Source organism: Stegodyphus dumicola, chromosome X1, assembly GCF_044657685.1.
Source record: "Stegodyphus dumicola isolate Sdum_Otavi_A_Nest chromosome X1, ASM4465768v1".
Lineage (NCBI taxonomy): Eukaryota > Metazoa > Arthropoda > Arachnida > Araneae > Eresidae > Stegodyphus > Stegodyphus dumicola.
Genome location: NC_140780.1, coordinates 124723135 through 124747536, shown reverse-complemented (window position 1 = coordinate 124747536; position 24402 = coordinate 124723135). Strand labels below are relative to the sequence as shown.

Sequence of the window (24402 nt, the reverse complement as noted above, 5' to 3'; positions counted from 1 at the left end):
ATTGTTTAGTTAATTAATGTTCCACAACTAATGATACTTTTCAGATATAGTGAAACCTCTTATTAATGTACAAAAGGAATTTCATTTTCTCCCACTAACTTTAGAAGTGCATTCTTGTTGAGCTAATGCTTTAATACTATAAGTATTTTGCCAGTTGGGTAATAATCTTCACTAATTGATATAGTGTATCTAGCCATAATATTTTGGTTTGGAACAAAGGATACATAAATTAGAAGTAGCGACTGCTAGAAAACTTCGTAATTTTATTATCCGGAGAAAATAGCAGTTTATATGCCATTTAACAGAAACTATAATGCATCACGGGCATGGTACTTTATCATTCTTAACTTGGAAAAAAGAAGGAATTCTATTTTCAGCTTATTAACAATCAATAATTTAAAAGAATATTTATTACTAAAATTTACTGTCTACTTACAATGCCATTTATATTTCTGTTCAATTAAATTTTGTTCATTTTGTGTAATTTAATGTAAAACATTATTGCAAAATGACATTCTGATATCTAATGCAAGGATTTTAGACTTTGAATACTGAAATAAATAAGAATAAATATGAAAGGTAACACTCGAGAGACATTAAACAGCAGTGATTTTATGTTCTCTGTCTTTATAAATCAGCATTTGATTTAGGAAGCACAAATTTAACTGTATTAAATTAATTTTAATGATACAGAATACTTTGTTGTAATGATGATCTGTGTGATACGTATTACTTTTAAAACTCAGAAAATACGAATTATAATTAATAATTGATTGTCATATGTTAAATATATTTCTTTAATGAGTTAGTTTTTCCCCAATCCTTATGAAAATAAAATATTTCTACCTTTAATTTTTGTTATTGACTTCAGAAAATATCTACAAAATCCAAAATGAAGCCATTATTTTAATTATTCAGTTTTGCATTAAATTCCAAATTTTTAACAGTTTTCCTAAATATGCATGCAAACAATAGAAAACTGAATACTCTTCTTAATTTTTCTTAATCCAGCATCTTCCGGGGCGAATGGGTGGGTTTCGGTGATATGTATGTGCTTGTACTCCTTCGCTACATCCGCCACGGTTCTCGCAAGAGTTGGATAAATTTTATAAGGTATCAGATAATGAGTAACAACGAACATATGGATGATGGAATGAGATGAACTATCGATAGAGTGGAGGCAACCCTGTTACAAGCGGCAGGTGACTACAGAGCTTAAAGTAACGCCCAGTGTCGTCTACAATTTTGGAAACACTTTCAGAACGCTGGATCCATATTGAGGAGGACTGGACAAGGTTGGCCTATATCCACTACGACAATCGAGAATCGGCACTTTCAGCGTGGCGATATAGAAATGCTACAGCTTCACAGTTATCACGTGTGCTGTATGCTGCCACTGGAATCCGAGTTTCACGGTATACAGTTGCTCGAACTCTTTAGGAGATAGAGCTGTATGCCAGAAGACCTGGTGTTTGTGTCCCGATCGCTGTAACACACAAGAGCGATTGTTAAACATGGTGCAAATAACATGTGCCTTGAACCAGCTTTCAGTGAAGCACCGTGCGTTTTAAAGGTGAGTTACGATTAAAACTGGAAACTGATTCTCGGCTGACCTGTATCTGGAGAAAACTTGGATCACGATACCATCCCTTCCTCATCAGGGAAAAGGATCATTACTACGGTGTAGGTGTAATGGTTTGGGTAGGCATTGTGTTGGACTGCCACTCACTCCTGCATGTATTTGACAAAGGCTGCCTGACTGCTATGAGGTATAGAGATAACTTAGAGCCCTAAATTCGACTTTTCAGAGGAGCAATTGGTCCTGGCTTCTTGTTAAAAGGCGACAATACAATACTCGTTCACATAGGGCTCACCAAGTCGAATATTACCTAGAAAGTGAGGATACTCACCGCATGGACTGGCTAGCCAGTTCTACTAATCTTAACATTGTAGAGCAGGGCTTCTTAAACTTTTTTCTGTCGCTACCCCTTTTTATTACTGAGATTTTTTCGCGACCCCAGGACCCCATAATATTTACGAAGATTTTGTGGGACCCCATAAGCATTGCGTAAATCCGACGCACGCGTGAGTGAAAAGGTCAATTTTTACACTTGTACTGTAATATACTATTGCAGTTGTAGGTCACTAACTTTAATTTCTAATTTTAAGAAATAAGACAATGTGAAAATTTTAAATACTCTCTTTTGGAAAAAAAAATCGAAGCACCAAGAAGGACTTTTGCGCTCGTGGTGAAATTTAGTATGCAAAAACATCTCAATCGAGCACGCAAATGGTCAAAGTTTCAAGGCAAATGAACAAGAATTACGATCATAGCACGCATTTCTAGTGCGCAATTCGCAAAGTATAAAACCGGTAACAGAGACGAAAAATTTATCTTTTTTTGTTGCTACCATTGTAATTCCGAAGCCAGAGAAGCCTTTAAGACGTTTGCCTTTGACCGCACAACATTCGGGGAAGTCGTCTGGAGTGGTATCGCAGCCAATCATCATGTCTGCCATCAGACTGGCATCGTATATTCAGCGATGGATCCCGCTTCACTCTTGAAGCAGATGATCACCGTGTTCGTGTCTGGAGTGGACGGGGCCAGTGTTCCCAATCAGCCTTTTTTTAGAAAGGCATACAGCCATAACCCCTGGTGTGATGGTGTGAGGCGCTATTTTCTATGACCGCAGGTCATCTTTAGTCATCCTCCGTCCATCTTTAATAGCTCAGCGATATGTTGATACCATCCTGCGGCCGGTTGCATTACCCTTCATAGCACGTCATCCTGAGGCCATTTTCCAACAAGATAATGCTAGGACATATACTGCTCGCATATCTCGACTGTTTCTGCGCGGTTGATAATCTTCCTTGACCAGCAAGGTCACCAGACCTTTCACCAATCGAGCATGTGTTGGATATGGTAGGCCGCCAGATTCGGGCACCACAAAATACCGCAGATCTGGAGCGACAACGGATGAATGCCTGTCAGAATGTGTCACAGGATGACATTAGGAACCTCTGCCACTCCTTGCCTCGACGAATTCAGGCATGCGATACCGCCAGGGGCGGTTCGACCAACTACTAATTAGAACACTCAGTGGGTGATTGTGAACCGTGAACAGATACTATGACATTGATTTTTTAATCATTTTATTATCTGTGTATGAGCTATACACATATTCGATTTCATCAAAAACAACCATTTCATGGCGCTTCTTTTTTTTGCAAAAGAGTGTAAGTAACAGGCGAAATGACAGCGTGCAAAGGAATTAAAATGAACGTAAGATTATAAAATTATAAAAAGAATGCATCGAAACGTTTTCATTTTTTTTTCATTGTCTGTATTGTCATATCTTTATTTGTTTTCAGGTACATTGTGAAAAAATATTTGGTAATTGTAAAATTATTATAATAAGTTAAAAAAATATCAATGCTGTTAAAATTTTTGGCGACCTACTGCTACGGGTCTCACGACTCACAGTTTAAGAAACTCTCCTATAGAGAATGTTTCGGAATCTCTTGGAAGGGCAATTTCATCTCGCTGGTTCGTCCCCAAGAACGATCCCTTTGTTGAAAACTGCCTTGCTACGGGAGCAGGATCGACTGCCTCGGCCACTGTTCAGCTGCTTCCTGTCCAATATGACGTTACGCTCGCTGCACGACCTGTCTGGCTGTGAGAGGAGGAGGGACTATAACTATATTAAACTCTTTAAAGACCTTAATAATAAAGGTGTTGATGTTATCTTTTCTCATGTACGTGGCCACACTGGCAATCTAGGAAATGAAAGGGCTGATTGGTTGGGAAAACAAGCTACACATCTTCAAGTAATTACTCCAATCATACTTGTCATTTTACAAGAACAAAAGTAGGGATGATACAATATTCGAGTGGAATGAACTATACAGGAATTCTACTACTGCCTCTTTGACTAAACCATATTTTCCTTCCATTCCTCCCAGACTGAATAATAAACACTTTTTCTGCAATTTTGAAGTTACTCAATTTCTAACTGGACATGGTAAATTCAATTCATATCTGAAGAGATTTAGATTATCTAGTACAGACTTGTGTTCATGCAGTTTCGGGGGAGTGCAAAATGTCGAACATTTGTTGTTCTATTGTTCAAAGCTCAAGGAAGGACGAAAGGAACTCATTTCTAAGTCCGGCAATCGAGCTTATTTTAGAAATTTTGCTAAAGAATCAGAAATGACGTTTATATATTTGGCTATTAAATTATGAAAGAAAAGGTTTTGTTTCACGCATCCGTAGTGGAAAAAGATTTTTAAGCGTTCATATCTCATTGTGTTTAACACTGTCAGGTTTTCTGTAAGTTTATCTAAATTAAATCGAAAACTCTGGTGTTATAAGAAAACAACATGTTAATAAAAATGGAATTTTTAAAAGAAACCTTTATATCTTCTTTTAATATACGCGCAATTTTTACGGAAATTCATACAAACATTACACATTGCATGCGAAGTATTTTATGAAAGTTAGATTGTCTTCTGGTTTTTATAATGCATGGCGATCAAAATTATACTTTTTGCTTAATCATTTTGTAGTTGGTCCCCGAACTGGTGTCGTGACTTAATTTTTCCTGGAATGTGTGATTTTAATCATGTTATTAACATGGCCGAAGTTATAGAACATTTTATCGCTCATTTTACTAAAAATTCGAAAAGTTTAAAATCCAAAGTGCCGGATGACATTTTCTGTGTAAACACTATATGTAATCTTTAGATCGGGGAAAAAAGGCCGACTAAGCTCTAAAACGTATAAATTTTGAGAATGCTTTTTTTAAACCTGAAAAATTCCGAAAACAACTTTAAATTAAATATCTTAACTGTTATTTACAAGCTGAAGCTAAAAACCTTATTAATATGCATAATTTATTTAATGTTTAACAATAACTAATTGATAATAACAAAGGGGTTTTGTTACAACTTTCTGCATTCGAAATTGAAAATTTTGGGACTTGCCATATGAAAATGTTAGTTTTGTGATTTTCATGCAAATTCAATAATAATACATTTTTTGTAGCAATTTAGTTTCCAATTATATTACGTAAAATTTTAATTTGTATAATTTTATTTTCTTAATATGGTTTAAGAAATGTATTGGCTGTTTAAAAAGAATTGCGCTACTAAATATATCTTGCGTGACTAATCGTAGATACATGTTCCCGAAAGAAGTGAATTAAATAAGAGATGCGGCAGTTATGGTCAGGTGATATCTTTTAGTGAAAATTACAAAATTGAAATTTTGTATGGACTACGTAAGAAAGAGAAATCGGTGTGAATTATGTTACGAAACAGGCAAACAATAAACAGAAAAATTTGTGAACCAAACAAACAGACGAACAAAAACTGTGTATGCTTCTATTTTGATAGCATAAAAATGGCAATTGTTTTATTTGATGAATCTTGGTAGCATTAACATTTTTGCGAAGTGTATCAAATACATAAATATTTCTGAATACAGCTATGCAATTTATGTTGTCAAATGCGTATTCCTAAAAACTTACCATTTACGCTTAAAACATTAGTCCAGAGTCATTGGTTTTAAACTACCTTTTTAAAATACTAAGATTCGTAATTTTGTATTTAATGAAACTCATTTTAATCAGTCTTAATACGGTCACTTTTTAATCAGTTTAAAAGTTATTTAAATCATATAGCTTTGTTAAATATTATGTGTGATTCCGTGTTTGAGTTTCTTCTTAAGCTGAAACTTCGAGTTTACGACCACTCGTTCAAGAAATAATTAGTTGTGGAATTGGTTTTTAATGACACACATCTGCACAAAATTTCGTATAGCATTCACATAACCGAATGTAAAGTGACAATATATTAATAATGAATATTGTTTTCTACTTGTAAGCAAATTGAAATTTATTTTACATTTATGAAAGCCAGAATATATTAGCAAAATATGCCTTACGAAATCTGTGAATTTCAACAGATCTGAAACAAGCGTTTAAGCTAAAGACTTCATGAAAAGGACAGAAACTTAAACTAACCCAATTAGTTTTAAGCAGTGAGTTCTCTGTGACTAAAAGTTCCAGCAAACTGTTAATTTTTATTGAAATTTGTTTACTTAAATGCAGAAAAACTTTGCTCAATAAGTGCCATGTAATACAAGTGTCTTCCATCAGTTTTGTTTTTTCAGTATACGTGGAGTTAACTGTCATGCTTCTCAGAATAGAATGTAACATTTGAATTAATTTTTAAGTCAATTTGCTTTATATTTAATAACTTAGCCAAAGTTTACGCTTACTGAATGTCTTAGATAACAGAATCTCTCGAAGTGTGCTGACCAAAACATTGAAAATTTATCCAAACGTTTGAATTTTTAAAATTTTAAAAGAATTAATTAGGTATTCATATGTAAGGACTAATATTTTTTTAAACTTATTTTTAAAATTTAGTGGTTCTAGAAATCTCCGCGAATCAGTTCAGAGCCAGAAATATTAAAAAGAAAATTAGCAATGTACACAAGTGGCTGCTTAATTGATTATGGGAAAGCATGTGGGCTGTCTTCCTTAAGAGGAGTAATTTCATAAAGAATTCGGAGCGAAATTGTTCCTTATTCATATTACCGCATTATGGAAAACCCTGTACCGCAACTCCGTTCGGCGGTAACCAGGCTCATTTCAGCTACCATTTGGCCACGGATGAGGTGTAGATAAATGCTGAGAATTTTAAATTGCGAAAAATTGTGGTCCAATCACACTATGCTTGCGGTCAGTTTCTTTTGCAACCCAGATCTGTGGCTAATATTAATTTGCCAATCATGTGAATGAAAGATAATCATTCATGTTGCAGAATTCATTGAAATTTTGTTACCGAGAGTTTATTGTAATTAAATAACGTTAAATCATTAACTGACTGTGTGAAAATTCCGAATAAAACTCAGAATAATCACTTGTAAATATCCTGCCATGTGATTAACATGCAGGTAAATTTAAGCCGGATTTCCACTAATTCGGTGCTGTTGCATCCTGTAAACGCATCAGATATCTCCGTAGCCTAGTTACTTCCGTTGAGAATTCTAGTAATTATGAACACGTGCTGCATGATAGCTGCTCACCACACCTTAAGACATTATGTATTAAAAAGCTAATTTTTATAATCATTCATTATTAATTACTCATTTACTTGACTTCAGAAACAAAAGGTATTCTATTATTTGCCGTAGAGATTTTGTATCTTTTCCATTATATGACAACACGATCCAAATAATTTTCTGCAGAAAGATATATGTACCATCTTGATCTGTGGCACTATTCGCACTTTTCTTGTTTCTTATTTATGTGAATTTATGTGAAGACTCACGGAATAAAGAAAAAAGGGCCATTAGAACTGAATCTCAACATATATTGTTTCCTATTGGCCAGCTTTAAATTAAATGTGTTGTTCTATTAATAATCTCTATTAACAATGTTCTTAATATCAAAGTAAGTATTCCCGATAATCGTTCTACTGTAGTTCTTTCTTTATTGAAATAATTGCTGTAAGGAATATGTTTCCTATGTTTAGAAAAACTTAATCAGCATTTTATTTTGTAATGAAGAGATCCGATATTTTTACTGTTATATCTGAAAGTTGGTCGTTACGAGTATTTTTGACATTTGAACCTCTTTTCTTTCTTTTATAAGTATTATAGCAATGTATTTTCAAAGGTTATGTGTCTTAGGAGGGATGCCTTTGGAGAGGTTTGACTTGCTTGTAGTCATTTTAATCTTATAGGAAACCACCCAAAGCTTTAGTTCAGAATTTAAATTTAAAAACTTAATTTTTTCGTTAGTATTTTTGATTTGCAAGGAATTTCTTTCACAAGAAAGTTCTTCCTCAATCTTTTTTTTTTCAAACCTTTCTCATGAGTAAACAGTTTTCCTCAGAAAGTTTCGCACGAAAGCGGTTAGTATGTGGCAATTAAATCATCCTCACATGATTTTTTATCGTTTTCGTGTGGAACTTTTTACACGTGTTCCTTTTCCACATAGGTAGGTTTCCATTCCGAGAACGAGTTAGCTTCATGGGCGTTTTCGTGGTTTCCACCATGTGAAACATATACGAGCCAGTTTCGCTTAAAAAGTCCTTCAAGAAGGCATCCCTTCTCTTAGGATAATACCCCTCGTTTGCTTTGCCATAATCAAGCAAACAAAACTTAAGTCTCTAGAGCTGGAGTTTTGAATGCAGTTTTTACAGGTTTTTTCTCTGTGTTTGAAGAAATATATGAATTTTAATGTAAGAAAATTTTCGAAGGCACTAATTAAACGCGCTGCTAAAATTTAGACTTTAAAGTTACATATTTTTATATAAAACTGTTAATTATGATTATAAATTTAAAATAATAACAGCTTTTAATTCTCCAGAATAAAGTTTAGATATAATAATACCAGCGTATCTGTAATTATGTGCATATATGAGTTCAGTTTAAATAAATTATTAGTTTGAGATAAAATTTTCGTACAAAAAGTAGTTAATAAATTTGAATAAGTTACATTTCTTGAAGAGATAACATTCCTATTAACGTGTAGCTTTTTAGCAAAAGCTTCGAATTTGTTCCGTAATTAAGCTTTAAAACATCACTGAAATTTTCAAATTTTAAATAAAGTATTGATATCTAAATCAGTATTAAACTGATCATAAAACAAATATTGCATCTGGAATGTACTATGTTTTGGAGTGAATTATTACAGTTTTCGTTTTTTTTACTTCATTTTTTTAATGGGTTTATTATTCTTTCGTCGTTTATATACTGAATTTTTTGAAGAATGTGTCCAGTGGCCGAGAAAATAACGTTGCTAATGATCCTGATTCTGCTTTCCTCTGACAATTCTTTGGCGCAAATAAATTCGATGAAGGGTGCATTTGAATTGCCTTTGTCTGGAGCTGCGCAAGCCGTTTATTCCATTAAAACCAATGCACGAAAAGTAACAATTTTATGGACAGATGCAGTTATTATGAACTGCCTGAATTTGGGGATTTGTTTCCTTATAAACGAGATTCCTAAAATAATCTGTTCTGATTAACTAATAGAAAATCTGTTGGGAAGTGTAATTGCTTTGCGTAGCTTTTACATAGGCACTTCTACATTGTGCAGTAGTGAATAGTTTTTTTATAGGCAAAATTCATGTGCAGAAGAACGCATGGCCTTTGAAAGCAAAAACGTTTTAGAAGGCGAGACTATTAAATTCAAAGTCATTTTCAGTGCGTATACTTTGGTTTAGTTGCTTATGGCAAAGCTATCTGCCTGAGGAAAGGGATGTCTTCGTGGAGGAGATTTTAAACCCGGATCGAGCTAATAGTGTTCAGCGACTCTGCCGCTTGAACGCTAGTGGGCTTTTTTTAGTGCGTATGTAAAATCCGTTCTCTTTTAATTTCCTTTGAAGCCAGGCGTCTTAAACTGATTATGCAGATAATAGCAATCATGGATAGATATGGAAAATCCTTCATTTGCTTCAGTGTGTTTTATATGGATTACAGCAAAGCACACGAGGACTATCCTCCTAAGAGAAGGGATGCTTTCACAGGGAGCTTTTTCAGAGAAAATGGCGTGTATCCACGTTACACACAAACTCCCATGCGGCCAACCTGTTCACACCAGGATTTAAACCCTTGACTAACTACCAATTTTCAGTGATGCTACCACTTCGCCGCAACAACTTTAAACGCCTTACAAACTTGGAGCGTTTGTAAAAAAATCAAATTACATTCATATGTTCATATTTATTTTCTTCTTAAAAAAAACACATTTTTTATCGCAAAACTGCTGTTCTGACTTATCTGGCAGTAACGTCAGAATAAGTCCACGAATTTTATCGTGGCGAGAAGCACAGGATTACGTTTCTTGTTGATATGGGTTTGTGCATTTTATAGGCAGCAATTTGACATTACCTATTTCCGCACCACTTTTGAAAGAAAAATCGCGCAATCCAGATCCAAGGCTTTCCCTTCGCGACCATTGGCCAAGTGGTTAAGACTACTAAATACTGGGACTTCGACCTAGCTTCGATCCCAGGGGCTGTATAGTTGTTTTTCGTAGCTTTCCCATATATAACGTGAATAGGAACCAGCCCTAGAAAGTCCTCTATGAGGGACTTTCTTTGTGTGTTTTACCACATTTAAATAGCCTAATCTAACCGAGGATCTCCCTAAGACTGTTGATTATAAGTACCTACTGCAAACAAAAGGAGAAAATGTTTAGAAATATTATGAATATCAAACCATCTGTGTTTGCTGTTCTTTTGTAATATTTATTTACACAGTAAAAGAAACTACAGCTTGTAAATTTAATTCTGATAATAAAAATAAAGCAGCAGTAGATAGAAATGGCACGTATTTGGAGGTAATGAATAGCTTAAATGCACAGTTTATTTCTTCTGACAGATAAATAGAAGTGTACTTGAGTTTAAAAAGGTGAATATACATTTTCCCCCGGAATAGCGTACTTGTATGCGTACTTCAAGATGCATAGTTTCTTAAACTAACATAGATAATTAAAATTATGCTCCCCCCCCCCAAAAAAATGGGTGAAAAAGCGATCTTGGAATGCGTAGATTTTGAATAAAACTCTATTGATTTCGAGGACGATCTGACGTAGGCCTTTGTTCTTCAGGCGCAAAAATAAATTTTTTACCTCTGAAGGATACAGACTTATGTCAGATCGCCCTCTTAATCGATAGTTTTATTCAAAATCTACGCCAATCTGAGACTCCTCCAAATTGTACATTTTACATTGCTGTGTTGTATTCAAGTTAAAGCTGGGTAATTTTATGAAATCGGTTCCAACACCGTGGAAGGAAGAATTCTGTAAATAAAAGCTTTGAACTTTTATGTCTTCGTAAAATTAAATTTCCAGTTTTTAAAAATTTATGTTTCAATGAGGCAACGTTGCAGAGCATTTCTTGCAAATTTTGCGGAGATACATGTGATAGTTTCCTAGGGTCAGGTACAAATTTAACAGCGGTTATAGCTTTATGTTGTAGGGGAAAATTAATCATCAAAACGTGCAACGTTTTAATATTTTCTCATTGATAATGTCGTGTCATTAGCAAGGGCGTAGCTAGAGTTTCCAGCGCCCGGGGACAACTAAAGAATTTGCGCCCCTTTCTGTGTGCCAAGAATGGAAAACATTTCATTAAAAAAATTTCGTAGCATCAATTTGGATGCTGCGCCCGGGGACAGATGTCCCCCCTTGCCCCACCCTAGCTACGCCACTGGTCATTAGTGGCCTAGCGGCCAAGACAGTTGGTACTCGGAACTTGATTCCGACTCGATCCCAGGCGATTAGTCTGGCTTCATGATTGATTTGCGAGGGTTTTTTTTACCTTGTGTAACATGAATACAAGTCAGTTTTCCATTGAACATTCTCCTCGAAGTCGAGCAGAGATTCAAGTAACAACAACCTACACGAAGTTATCTCTCCCCTTTAGAAGATAGCCCTTGTGCGGTTTGCCATATTCATATAACCTTTAAAAATGCCTAGGAAAATTTTGAACAGTAATAGGCATTTAACGTATATATTCACGCATTTTAGCATATACAATTATGGAATTCCTAAATTCATTGAAAGGTTTTACTAATTGGAATTTCAGCTCAACAAGTAAGAGGGATGATATAAAAAATTTCGATTTTACGTTGCAGATTTCTTCCAACCACAGCGTTGTAACTGTTTCTGTAAAAAACTCGCAGCCTTATTTAAGAAGATGTGTAACTGTGGAAGTTCATGTCGAGATCACTATTTAGAGAAAAAAAATACTTGTAGCACTTCTTTTGCGGGATGAGAGTACCTTGTGTAAGCAATTTTCAATTCATTGCACGAACGGTCCACGACAGATAAGTGCAGACTGAAAGATTCCCACGCCGTTCGGATTTAAATTTTGGACAAAGCATGAACGCTTGTCACTGTAGTGTCTTTGCTGTTTGGGGACTCTTAAAACCTATTGAACCGAAAAAGATTTGGGGAGGTTAGTGGTAGGGAAAGCGAGTAAAACCCGTTCAGATTCCACCTCTAAGGGCTGTCGATCAAAACTGAGATAGATGTTAGGTAAGTTAGAACTTGGTTTGCGTAACCTGAAAAAAATTATATTTTACGTGATGAAAGATAAAAACTTTTTATTTGGATTAAAAAGCTACGATACAATTTTGTTATTTAAAATAAGAGCAGTAAAGCGTATTTCGATAGGAGAAAAATGCTTTGCTTGAGATAATTTGTCAGCTATGGAAATGGAGAAGAAATAAAAAAGTAGCGCACGAAAAATATTTTATTCGTTTTTTAGCCTTGAAGTCTTACATCAGAGCAAGTAATCGAGTCTGCTTCTTGTACATTCAACGGGATTGAACTTCGTTATGTTGGGTATCTATGGGAACGAAAGCTGATCACACAAATTATTTTTTTTTTGTTTTGTTTTCTTGGAAGCTGGTAGACTCAGCTTTACGCTTCTGAGATTTCTGAAAGTCGTATATTTTTTCAAATGTTCGAAATTTTATTAACATTTTTTATACCAAAAGAAAATAATTAGCTACATTCATATAAAATTTAGTAAAATATCCGAAATGTGTGTTGATGTCATATGTGATTCTCGGTTAAGAAATTCTTGAAGTAGTATATTCCGTGGGTTTTGTGTTGCCCTACTTAGGATTAAATGTAAAAAGCAAATTCGTTTAATACTTCGCCGCTTTCTTCTTATTATTATTTTTGCCTGCACTTCCTTTTTTTAATTCTTTTCGAAACTGTTTTAAAACTGCTTTAATCTATCTATCTATCTATCTATCTATCTATATATATATATATATATATAAAGAAGTCTCTCTGTGTGTCTTTCGTTTGTGCTGCGCGTAAGCTAATAAACCCAGGGCTACGAAATTTGATACATAGGTGCATCTAGAGAGACAAGAGCCAGTGCACCTCGTAGCGAATTTTTTCAAAATTCGAATGAGATTCTCTGTCATTATATCAGCAACGCATCCATAGTTGCTGATATATCACTGGGGTCCACCAGCGGCTGAGCGGTAAAGTCGCTGAACACTGGTAGTTCGGTCCGAAGTTCGAATCTCGCGAACGAGCTTAGCTGCATGGGCGTTTTCGTGGTTTTGCCCGTGTGTAACGTGTATACGAGCCAGTTTCCCTTAGAAAGTCCTCCACGAAGGCATCCCTCCCCTTAGGCAGATAGCCCTTTGCCATAATCACACACATACAAGCTGATATATCACTGTTGCCATTGTTGCTGATATCAGCATTATTGCCACTCGGAAAAATGAGGCCGATAATTCTGTGCAGTTTCTTAATTTAAAATTTCTCTGGGATACTGGACGTTTGTCGAGAGAAGGCAACGGGAAGTTAGTTAATTTATTTATTAGGATAATTAATATTCGTATTAAAGGATATTGCTTATTTTGCTTATTTAATTGTAATTTTTTTATATGTGATACATTTTTATTGAAATTTGTGTTTTTTTGGGGGGGGGGTAAAGTTATTCTGCAGAGTAAAATTCTGTACAGTTTTTAAATTTATTGTTTGGTGTTCCCTTTAGGCATTTTCCCGGTACATTTAAAAGCCAGATGCGGCCAGTATATTAATATTTTATTTCCCTTCCTCTAACATCATTGATAAAACTGTTAGTAGCTGCAGTACAGTGGGTCCCAAAAATGTTCGTACAGACATTTGAAGGCATAACGAAAAATAAATGCATTAAGAATGAAATTTAAAAAAATTAATAAATATTAACTATACGCATTTGCATTCACTTATTCAAAATCCATGACTGACATTACAGTTCATACAATTTTCTCCAAAAGATATTATTTATATACATACCGTATTTATGCGAATCTAATGCGCCATCGAATCTAATGCGCATCCCCATTTTAAAACTTTAAATAATAAAAAAATTGTTTGTCGGCGAATGTAATGCGCATCAATGATATGAGGAATTTATTGAATCTTATTTTATACAACAATGGATTTGTATATAAACTATCAATTAATGGTATGATAATTTTATTTAAATTTAGATACCATATTTTATACAACAATGGATTTATACATAAAGTAGTAGAACATAGAATTAACCTATTAGTGGGCAATTGTTATGTGAAACAATCATTGTTAATTACCACTACCGTATATACGGTATCTATCGTAAAATATGAACATGAAATAAATCGTAACATTTCTATCTAGCTAACAGTTTCTACAATTAGTGATTAATAGTAAACGTTCACTTTATTCACTGTTTTCATCACTGGAATCCTCGCAGCTCTTTTCGTTAGCCGCAGATTCATTTCTTCTTTCCTCATCATCATCATCGTCATGCAACATTTCTTGAAAGATTTCACAATCTTTGGTGCTTCGATGCTTTTCCAGGCAGCAGAAACTCAGTGCAACAATGTGCGGTGCAGCACGCTTAATTTTTCCTGTCGGGGTTAATTCACGGTCATCGGCGAACTTTGCACTCGAATCTAATGCGCCATCGAATCTAATGCGCACCCCAATTTTGAATACTACATTTGGCCAAAAACGATGCGCATTAGATTCGCGTAAATACGGTATATTTTTTGAAGACATTTTTATATGTATATAAATATGTCGAAGTTTTTCATTCAAAATTTTTACATATAAAGAAAGAACTATGTAAATGCAATCATTAAAATTCTTATAAGTAAATAAATATTTTATTGCGAAGCCATTATATAACTTTTTGAGTCAGTTCTGCTGTGAAATTCAAATGTTTTGTGCTTGTGTGTGATATTTTCAATCTAAACGCATGCAGTATAATTTTAAAGCGATTTTTAGATGGTTTTTGTATTTTCTTATTAGTTTATCCTGTGTCCTCAAATGCTAAGTAGAATTTAAATATGTGATTACGGAAGTGATTTTAGCTGTTTGAGCACACTATAAAAAAGCAATGTTGAATGTTCCTGCTGTGTGCTTTTTTAGTTGCTAGCTGTTCCCAGTTAATTGGCATTTAGATTAAATTCGTTTTAAAGCATTTAAATCAACGAAAATTCCCGTAATGTCATTAATAATCTGAAGACTGCCAACACCTTTCACTGCCATACAACTCCACCCTAAAATAGATCTTCCGCTTATTTAATTTGGAACTTAATTCTCCATAACTTTATATTTGACTTGGTAGAACACTGGTAGATTAATCTAAATTTGAATGCCGGTGAACAGATTGGCTGTGTGGACGTTTTTATTATTTTCCTTGTGTGTAACGTGAACACGGACCAGTTTTTCTAAGAAATCTTCCTCGAAGTAATCTCTCCTTTTAAACAGATAGCCCTTGCACATTTTTTCTTAATCTAAAGAATCCTAATCTTCCACTGAACGGATTATAACAGATGATAAATAGATGAGTGCATAACGTTACACTTCAGAAATAACTGAAAAATTTAAATTTTAATGCTAATATATTTAACAGAGTTTTAATTCGTTGTGGAATGGACTGTCTACATAGAAGTTTTCTTAAATGCTGGGGTGATGAGTCAATTTATCTTAAAGATTCTCTAGGAAATTAACATTTCTGTATGGCAGGAATGATTTATTTATGGCAGATCGTAAGGCTTAACGATCATCACTTATTCGTGTAGTCTGTCATTAAGAAGAGTTCGAGTTCCTTTTTAAAAATTCTCTGGGCTTTTAATACCATATTTCACGGGCTTATCAGTCCCGATGGCTAAAGCACTGAAGTACTGGTATTTATCTCAGATTCTTTTTTTTTTTTTTTTTTTTTTGGTGATTTAACAGTATGCAATTGGTTTCCCCCCCATCTGTAATGCAACTATGACTAACTTTCTCTTAGAAAGTTCTCCATGAAGGTATGCGTCGCTTTACTGGGCAGATAAGTGTCCATTTAAAAAACTGAGCAGACGATGAGTCGCATGAGGGCGCCGTGCACATGGTCAATGGCTGATATTAGTTGAAAATAAGAAATATGGCCATATTAGAATTAGTGTTTATTAAATCAGCATGTGTACTTTGTTTTTATGAGCGTTGTGTTAGCATGTGACACAACGGATATGTAATATCATTTAATAAAACTGCGTTACTCAATGTTAAGGTGCCTTAGTAAGAACAACTAATGCATGACACTGATGATTAGTGAGAAAACGTAAATATTTACAGAATGCTTGATTGATGTTTCAAGAATGTACTATCGAATTGAATAATGAAAAGAAAATCCTAAATGGCCTAAGACAATAATATAGCGTAGACCTTTTAAAGTATTCAATAACTCGACTCATCAATATATCAATTCAATAAATAATAATAATTTGAAAGTATTCAATAATTCAACATTTTGAAAATGGGCGATTAAAAATTTATTCGTTTGCCAATGCATGTCTTAAAGTCAATTGAGAAGAAATTACGTTTACGTTTGTACAAAAGTCAGAGTTGTAGGCAATAATTGTTGCGAAATCTAAACTAATATATATATATATATATATATATATATAATATATATAATATATAATATATATAATATATATGGCTCTGATAGGCTAGATTGGTTTGGTTTTATGAGATTACATCCTAGCCTCGAGGGTTATCTGCCTAAGGGAAAAGACGCTTTCGTAGAGAACTTTCTAAGGAAAACTGGGGAAAACACGTTATACATGGGGAAAACCACGAAAACGCCCATGCAGCCAGCCCGTTCGCGAGATTAGAACCTCGGAGCGAACTACCAGTGTTCAGCGAGTTTGACCCCTCAGCCGCTGGTGGGCCTTGATATGTTAGAACTACTGCTTTTGTGTTGAGAGTAGAACTGTCCTCAATATGTTGTGCTAATAAAGGATTAGTATCTAAAATGATTCGGTTTTAGAAGCTTATCAGATCAAAAAACAAGTAAGAACTTTCTAATTGTTAAACTGATTTCATGACTGAAATTTTGTGTTAAAGTGCTGAAATAACCGAAAGCTGTAGTACTTGAAAGTGGCTCAGTCTAATTCATTAGAGATGTGAAAGAGTTAAAAGAAGAAGTATTAGAATTTCTGTAAGAGAAGTTAGAGTGAAAGAAAAAGCATTAGAATTTCTGTAACTGTTAGCAAAATATGTGATACATTAAAGGGAGACAGTATTGATAACAATGATGTGGAAGATTTTAAAAATCAGAAAAGGAAACTGAACAGATCTTTCATCTAAATTCTAAAATAGAAAACTTTATATAGATGACTAAGAAATGCTTGAAGTTCGTATTTTGACAATTCAGGAATACTGCTAAAAGATTACAAATGCCAAATCGAAAACAGATATTTTAAACATAAACATGAAAACTTGATGAAACTAAAACTGGTGCATCTAGTGAATTCTTTGGAATTTCTAAAAAAGGGATAAATCCGAATTGTCATATTGAATTGCCGAAATTAGAAATGGAGTCTTTCCACACCAATATGAGAATTCTAAACGTCTACCAAGAACAGCTGCCTTAAACCCTGGCATTAAAAATGCATGTATATTTTGTTTGAAACTAGGAAAATTCATCGCCAGCAATTTACCGTCACAGCAATTTATAGCCTACAATTAATCGCTACTATATTTATTGTCTGGCAATACATACGAGGCTCGTATGTATTGCCAGGCCACCTTTAAGGACCACCTAACAACCGAAGTCATACATATTTTAAGTCATACAGCTAACAACCGGTTGGAAACTTCCACTTTTGTACGACGCTGAATGAGCTGTGATTGCTTATGCAGGTCCAACGCGCCTGTAGTGCAGATCAATGATTACACTAACCGTCCATTATTTCTCAGACGGGTGAGTCAATTCGTTTCCTCTCTGTGAGTGTTTAATCCAAAAAAAAAAGTACACCAAAAACGGCAAGAACGTTTTTAGTTACCTTGTAGAATGTAGAGACATTATGTTAAATGCATGCATGGATGGTCCTTGTACACATTGGGGAGAAGGCGATATCTAAGCAATAAAGGGCTTTCAATTTTAAACTATTTTCCAAGACCATTAGCCGGCAATGAAAAATAGACTTCACATACTCACTCGTAATCAGATCAAATTAAACCTTACTCGAAGAGAAAATCTAGTTTGATATTTTTGAAATCTTCAGTAAGAGCTCAATCACAGGAAATTTCTATCAGTTGTTCTTTTTCTTCACGAAATAAAATTTCAGATACATTTGGATAAAATGGATTTCTAATCCAATTTTCTTTTCCATAACCCTCGGGAAAATACATTTTGAAATTATTTATCAATTAAAACAATGGATTTTAATGTCGGATGATAATTCTTCTTTTATTTTCAAATTATTTTCTGTTAGAAAACTTTTTAAAAGTGGTGAAAAGCTTAAAATATTATTATCCAATTCTCTGATTATTAGCTCAATTTTTTCAATAATTGCATTTATTTTATTTCTGATGGTAAACAAATTAACATTTTCCCTTGTAATCCTAAATTTATTTCATTTAACACGTTGAGCGCCAAGCGTATTTCTTAGGCAATCCCGTTCAGGCTACGCGCGCCACTTAAAAGCGCTGGCATTGTAGGGCCAGCGATTCCTTATCGCAGTAGAAGATAGTTTACGTTTGGAACGTGATTCCTATAGGCATTCATTCAACACGTTATGCTCCAAGTCTGTTTTGTAAATAGTTACATTCTATGCAAAGATATTACGAAGCAGAAAATTAGCATTACAAAAGTCCGGAAAGAATTAGCGCTATCTCTTACAAGTTGTGAAAAAGAAGATATTCCATCGAACAGAAATGCAAGAATATCTAAAAAACGACAGCATAAACTCCAAAGAAAACCGGAAAAAGCCTTTGAAGTACGGAAATATTGTAAATTATGATAAAAATGCAACTGAAGCTGTTAAAGTAATGGCCAGAAAAAAGACAGTAGTCACAATTTGTAATAGCTGTAATGGAGAACGTTTTTATGCTTACCGTGTTTTAATGAAATCCATTAGTCATGTAATGAATCAAAATTAAGTAAATTTTAAATAATTTTTCTGTAATTCCATAAAACAGTGTAAATTGTATAGTTATATATCATGTTACACGCTGTCAGCCAGCGGCGGTCGACGCGGACTAAACGGAAAGTCTAGTGTCAGCCACAGATGGCTGACGCGGCCTAAACGGAAAGTCTAGCGTCAGCCACAGATGGCTCACGCGGCGTAAACGGAAAGTCTAGCGTCAGCCACAGATGGCTGACGCGGCCTAAACAGAAAGTCTAGTGTCAGCCACAGATGGCTGACATGGCGCTCAACGTGTTAACTTTCCATAAATATCAGAGGTTCGAATCCCTCGAACGGGCTGGCTGCATGGGCGTTTCCGTGGTTTTCCCCACGTGTAACGTGTATACGAGCCTGTTTCCCTTAGAAAGTCCTTCACGAAGGCATCCCTCTCCTTAGGTAGATAGTCCTATTGTGCTTTGCCATAATGAAATAAACCAATAAAAACCCCATAAATATCAGCTAAATATGCTAAACGCGCCAACCATAATTCCCTCACTAAACATTTTTACAATTCAAATATTTAATCACAGAGGAAAATTTGTATTTCTGATTGAAGTTCAAGAAGACGATTTAAAACTTTGTCTCTGGATAACCACCTTTCTTCGGTATGTGAAGTGTTTCATGTTCACTGCCCATCTCTTGGCATAAAATCGTAAATATTCTTGAAGTTCGGCTTTTAATAAAATGAACAATTTTGACAGTTTGGTTCAAGATTTTCAGGTGTCCAGGGATTGTTTTGGCTACTAAAGCTTCACGATGAATGGAGCAGTGAATAAATTTAGTTTCAGGTGCTACTTTTCTTATTTGAGAAATATCACTGGAATGGTTTCCTATTAAAGCCCTAGCTCCGTTACTGCATACAACAATGCCGTTACTCCAAGGAATATCATCTTCAGACATAAAATTGTCAATTACTTACAAATTGCAGTTGCTTTATCCTGAAGAGATTCACAAAATAAATACACTTCGGCAATTCGTTTATGTTCTTCGAAAGGTATGTAAACTAATAATTGACCTAAGTTCGTTATATCAGTATTTTCATCTAATTGGCAATGCGAAATATTCACGGTGTTTTATTTTTTGAATAAGTGTCTCTTTTATGGAATTTGCCATTTCATGATTTCTTCGACTTACTGTATCATTTCATAACAGTATATAATAATCATTAGCCGCATTTTCTTCATTATAATCTGTAGCCGCTTTTTGAATAATGTCAAAACAATATCTTTAGCTGCTGGTAATATAAGGTTTTCTTCTACAGTGGGAGCCTGCCCAGTCTTGGTAATTCTTAGGCTTACTAAGTAACTATCTTCCAAAACCTTTTCACTTGAAGTAACAAAACCTTTCATCATTTGTTTACTATTTTTGAACTCCACTGATTTCCTCTTAAGATATTTCTCAGATTTATCCTTCAAACTGGCATACTTAGCTTCAAAATGTCTTTTAAGAAACGATGGTTTCCTACTTTGATTGGATAATAGTTAACCGCAAACAGCACATTGAGGTTGAGAGTCCATTTCATATAAAATCTGAGAAAACCTAAATGATAAAGTAAGATTCATTATATTTTCTATAAAAAAATTTTCTTTTCTTTTCAATATTCTTAGTGCTAGTAGATTGTCCTGGATCCATCATCTGGTGAATCATCACTTTTTCGCTTAGTCAATCCTAGCTATTTTTCCGTTTGGAAAATCTAGGTTTGTTTGACGATTTCTTCACAAATATTTAAATGCAAAATATATTACTTGTTCTTCAAAATAAATGACGATATTCTCAAGTGGCGTAGAAAAGTAAGGAATACAAAGCAACAAGATGATAAAATACCTGCTGTTAGAGAAAGCAAATCGATGTAGAAAATGCTTCTAATTGAAGATAAAGAAATATGATGCCGGAAATGGTGGCGACATAAAGTGTAGACATTCTAATAAATCGATTAACTCTAAAAGAAATAATGAAATAGTATTATCTTTTTATAGGAACTTATTTTTATTTCCTGTTAAATAAAACATCCATTTTATTACTCCTTTTAAAAACATCATTTATGACAAATTTTGTTATATCTATGGCTAAAAGGATATTTGTGAAAATACTTTGCTAAAGTCTTTGAACAAAGCTGTGATCGCATAATTTTACAAGTGTTAGAGAAAAAAAACTTTAACAGGATGTTGGAGTATTTAATTTTTGAATTTAATAGTTAAAAGTACTCTGTTTCTTTGCGTACCACCAGTTGAGAACTGCTGCTCTGCAAATTGTTTCCCGATGACAACCTATTGTATGGAGAAAAATACATACTTCTGCATGGTTAAGGCTGTATTCACGGATCAGGCACACAAAACAGTTTTTCTGTATCAAATTATAGTTCTTTCTTTTTATCCTGAATCTGTTGAGAAATATATGGAAAAAGACATCAGAGCCCTTTACAGAGGTAGACAGACCTTTTCGATGGTTGAAAATCTGAACACCGCAGTAACTTGAATATGGCAGGACATTTTCTGTGAAATTTTGAAAACTTTAGTTGAATTAATGCCCAGTTATTAAAACCGAGGTTGGTTTAAAAATAAAATTGAATCTCTTCAATTTATATTACGCTATTTATGCTGATTTAGCTATAACCTTATTATTCAGTCCGCCTACATTTTAATGCGTTTTGCTTAGTAATCTGCCATAAACTGAAAGTTTATTAATCTTGTGAAATGTTATTTTTGAACAGTACAATGTTATTTTTATATCGCAGTTCTTCAAATTAGGCGCGGATGTCAAAATGTCTTCTAATTTGCTTCATGGTGTTATGAGCATCGAAAACAATTATTCAGTTCTTGACTGATGTATTTTATTTTATTTGGAAGCCTCAATAGTAACTATAAATTTAGATTGAAAGATTTATGCATAGTAATGAAGATTTAAATTAATTTGTAAGTAAATCTATGAAAAATTATTTAAACTTTGCAATGCAGTTTGCTGTATCTTCAGCAGAGATGGCAAAAAGCAGTGCTCATAAAGCAACTTTTATATGAAATGGAGATGGTTTTAAATTACTTTCTGAAATTTGGATGTTTTGGAAAACCTAAGCATTCTCTTGCAAGTTCTTCCGAAGCATTTTTTTTTTCAATTGATTTTAATTATTCAGAAGATTGTTTTTCTTCCAGAATGGGCAGCTTCACCTCCTCCCATAAAATTCTGAACGAAGATACTGCTGACAGTGACTTCCATTTGCCTAATGTAAACACATGGGATGACCTTCGCCTGCGGTGTCGTGAAGAAGTAGCTTGTCTTCCTCCTAAAATTGTTCGTCATTTCCATAAAGTTGCAGATTCTTCTAAAGTCTCGGATGTGAAATTACGAGTCATGCAATGGAATGTTCTTTCTCAAGGTAGATATCATCACCAAAGGAGAAACCAGTATTCAGATTTTAAAATATTTAACTGTACATTCTATAGTTATGATGAATTTTTGATACCTTCATCTACTTTTAAACTTCTTATTTTATCATCTGTTCTTTGAGATTTATAAGTTGCAAAAACAAATTTAATGAAGATTCGAGTCAAGTACTGAAAGTCAACAGTCCGAATTTCATCAATACAAGAAATGTTGATGAAAAGTACATCAATACTATGAAGTGACTCTAAAAAAAATCAAGAAATATTACAATATCTTCCCCCAACAAACTTTTAATCTTTTTGTAAAATTACTGCAGACTTTTAAAGATATATTTAGCCTTCAGAAACTTTGTCCTGAATTATTTCAGCCATAAAATAGTTCTCGGAATTTCTGTTCTTTCTTTGCTTTTGCAAATTCGCTACTACTAGTTCACTTAGACAATGTTTTAAAACTCAGTGTGATTTTAACCTACTTAAATTTATTTAAAAAATAATAAAATGATGTATTTATGCAATTTTCTTAATACTTAAATTGTTTTAAATACTTAATATCATAAGATCTTGTAATAGCTTGTACACTGAACTGCTACTAATATAATATTTTAAACTCCCTGCCAATATTTTAAAGGTAGTTTGTGAATTTCGAATGTCTTAAAAAATTTATCATGTATTATTTCAGCTGTTAAATAGCCATCGTAATTATCGTTCTTTTTAAAAAAAAATGGTTGCAACATTCTAACGCTAGTTTAAAATGCAGTATACTTTATTATTTCATTTCAAATAAACTGAAATGCAAAACCTTTTCTACTTAAATTATCGTAAATACTCAATATTGTAAAATTAGCAACATAAGAGATAACGTCAGTTAAAAAAAAATTCTTGAAAATTTAATACTGTTCCTGATGAAAGGTCAATTTTCCTTTCTGATGTATTTTCTTTTTATTACTGTTGCCATGTTTCTTTACGTAAAACTCAATCTTTCAGATAATGCTTAGTTTTTCCTTCTTGTACTCTTCTATTACACACCTGTTTGCTTTGTTAACACTAAAGTGATTATATTGTTAATTAGATTTTATATTTCTTTTGTGTGTGTGCAGCCCTTGCCATAAGCAGTGACAAATTTGTTGCTTGTCCATTGGATGCATTGTCGTGGTGGACTAGAAGATGGCGTCTTCTGGAGGAAATGGCTTCAGTTCAACCCGACATTCTCTGTTTCCAAGAGGTTGACCATTATCAGTTCTTCAAGCGTACCCTAGGTCCGTTAGGGTTTCGAGGAATTTTTTTCCCTAAACCAGATTCACCTTGCTTTTATATAACTGGAAACAATGGACCTGACGGATGTGCTATATTTATTGACGAGACAAAATTTGAACTTCTGGATACGAAAACCAGATCACTAGAAATCTGGGGTTATCAATCAAACCAGGTTGCAGTGCTGTGCAAATTAAGGTATAGTCTATAAAAGGTGTAATAGTATTTTACATCTATACTTTAGTAACATTTTTATTTAGTTTTACAATTATAAGTATTGTAAATAGTATTTTACAACTATAATTTTTTGAATTATTTAAAATTTCAGTATTGTGTGAAAATTGTGCGTATTAATTTAAAGCTAATTTAAAATTTTTCTCTTGGAAAGATTCTTTAAATGTATGCCAATCTGATTTGGGTGCATAATTACGATCCAAACAAAAATTACCTTGAATTGGCGACTCAGGCCATTAATTATGAAGTCATCCTGAAAAGGATTTAATCTGCAGTTAAAAATAATCTGTTGAGGTATTTAAGGCCCATCCTCCGCTGTCTATGTCTGTCTCAGGAGAAGGGCTCTCACCTGAAGTAAACTACTAAAATCACACACAGCCTGATAATTCTTTCTAAACGCGAGCTCTGGTTTAAACTCAATCAGCGTTTGATGGCTTTAATTACTCCGTCTTTATATAAATGTGTTTAATTATCTGTTACACACTTTTTTTAATTTACAAGCAAAGCCTTAATACAAATAACGAATTTCGGTACTTCTTTGTTATATACAAATGATTAG

At 33.9% G+C, this 24402-nt stretch overlaps 1 protein-coding gene across 6 annotated transcripts in view; it reads left to right on the top strand.

The window, feature by feature from the left end:
• Positions 1-24402, top strand: part of cu (NADP/NADPH phosphatase nocturnin) — an 80204-nt gene that overhangs the window by 52218 nt on the left and 3584 nt on the right. For 5 of the 6 annotated variants that reach the window (XM_035352003.2, XM_035352004.2, XM_035352005.2 and 2 more), the window contains exons 2-3: positions 22128-22351; positions 23456-23807. In XM_035352003.2, the coding sequence (XP_035207894.1) occupies positions 22128-22351; positions 23456-23807 (576 nt within the window). Of the gene's footprint in view, positions 1-7428; positions 7461-22127; positions 22352-23455; positions 23808-24402 lie in introns of those variants that run through there. The other variant, XM_085808707.1, reaches the window with a different exon arrangement.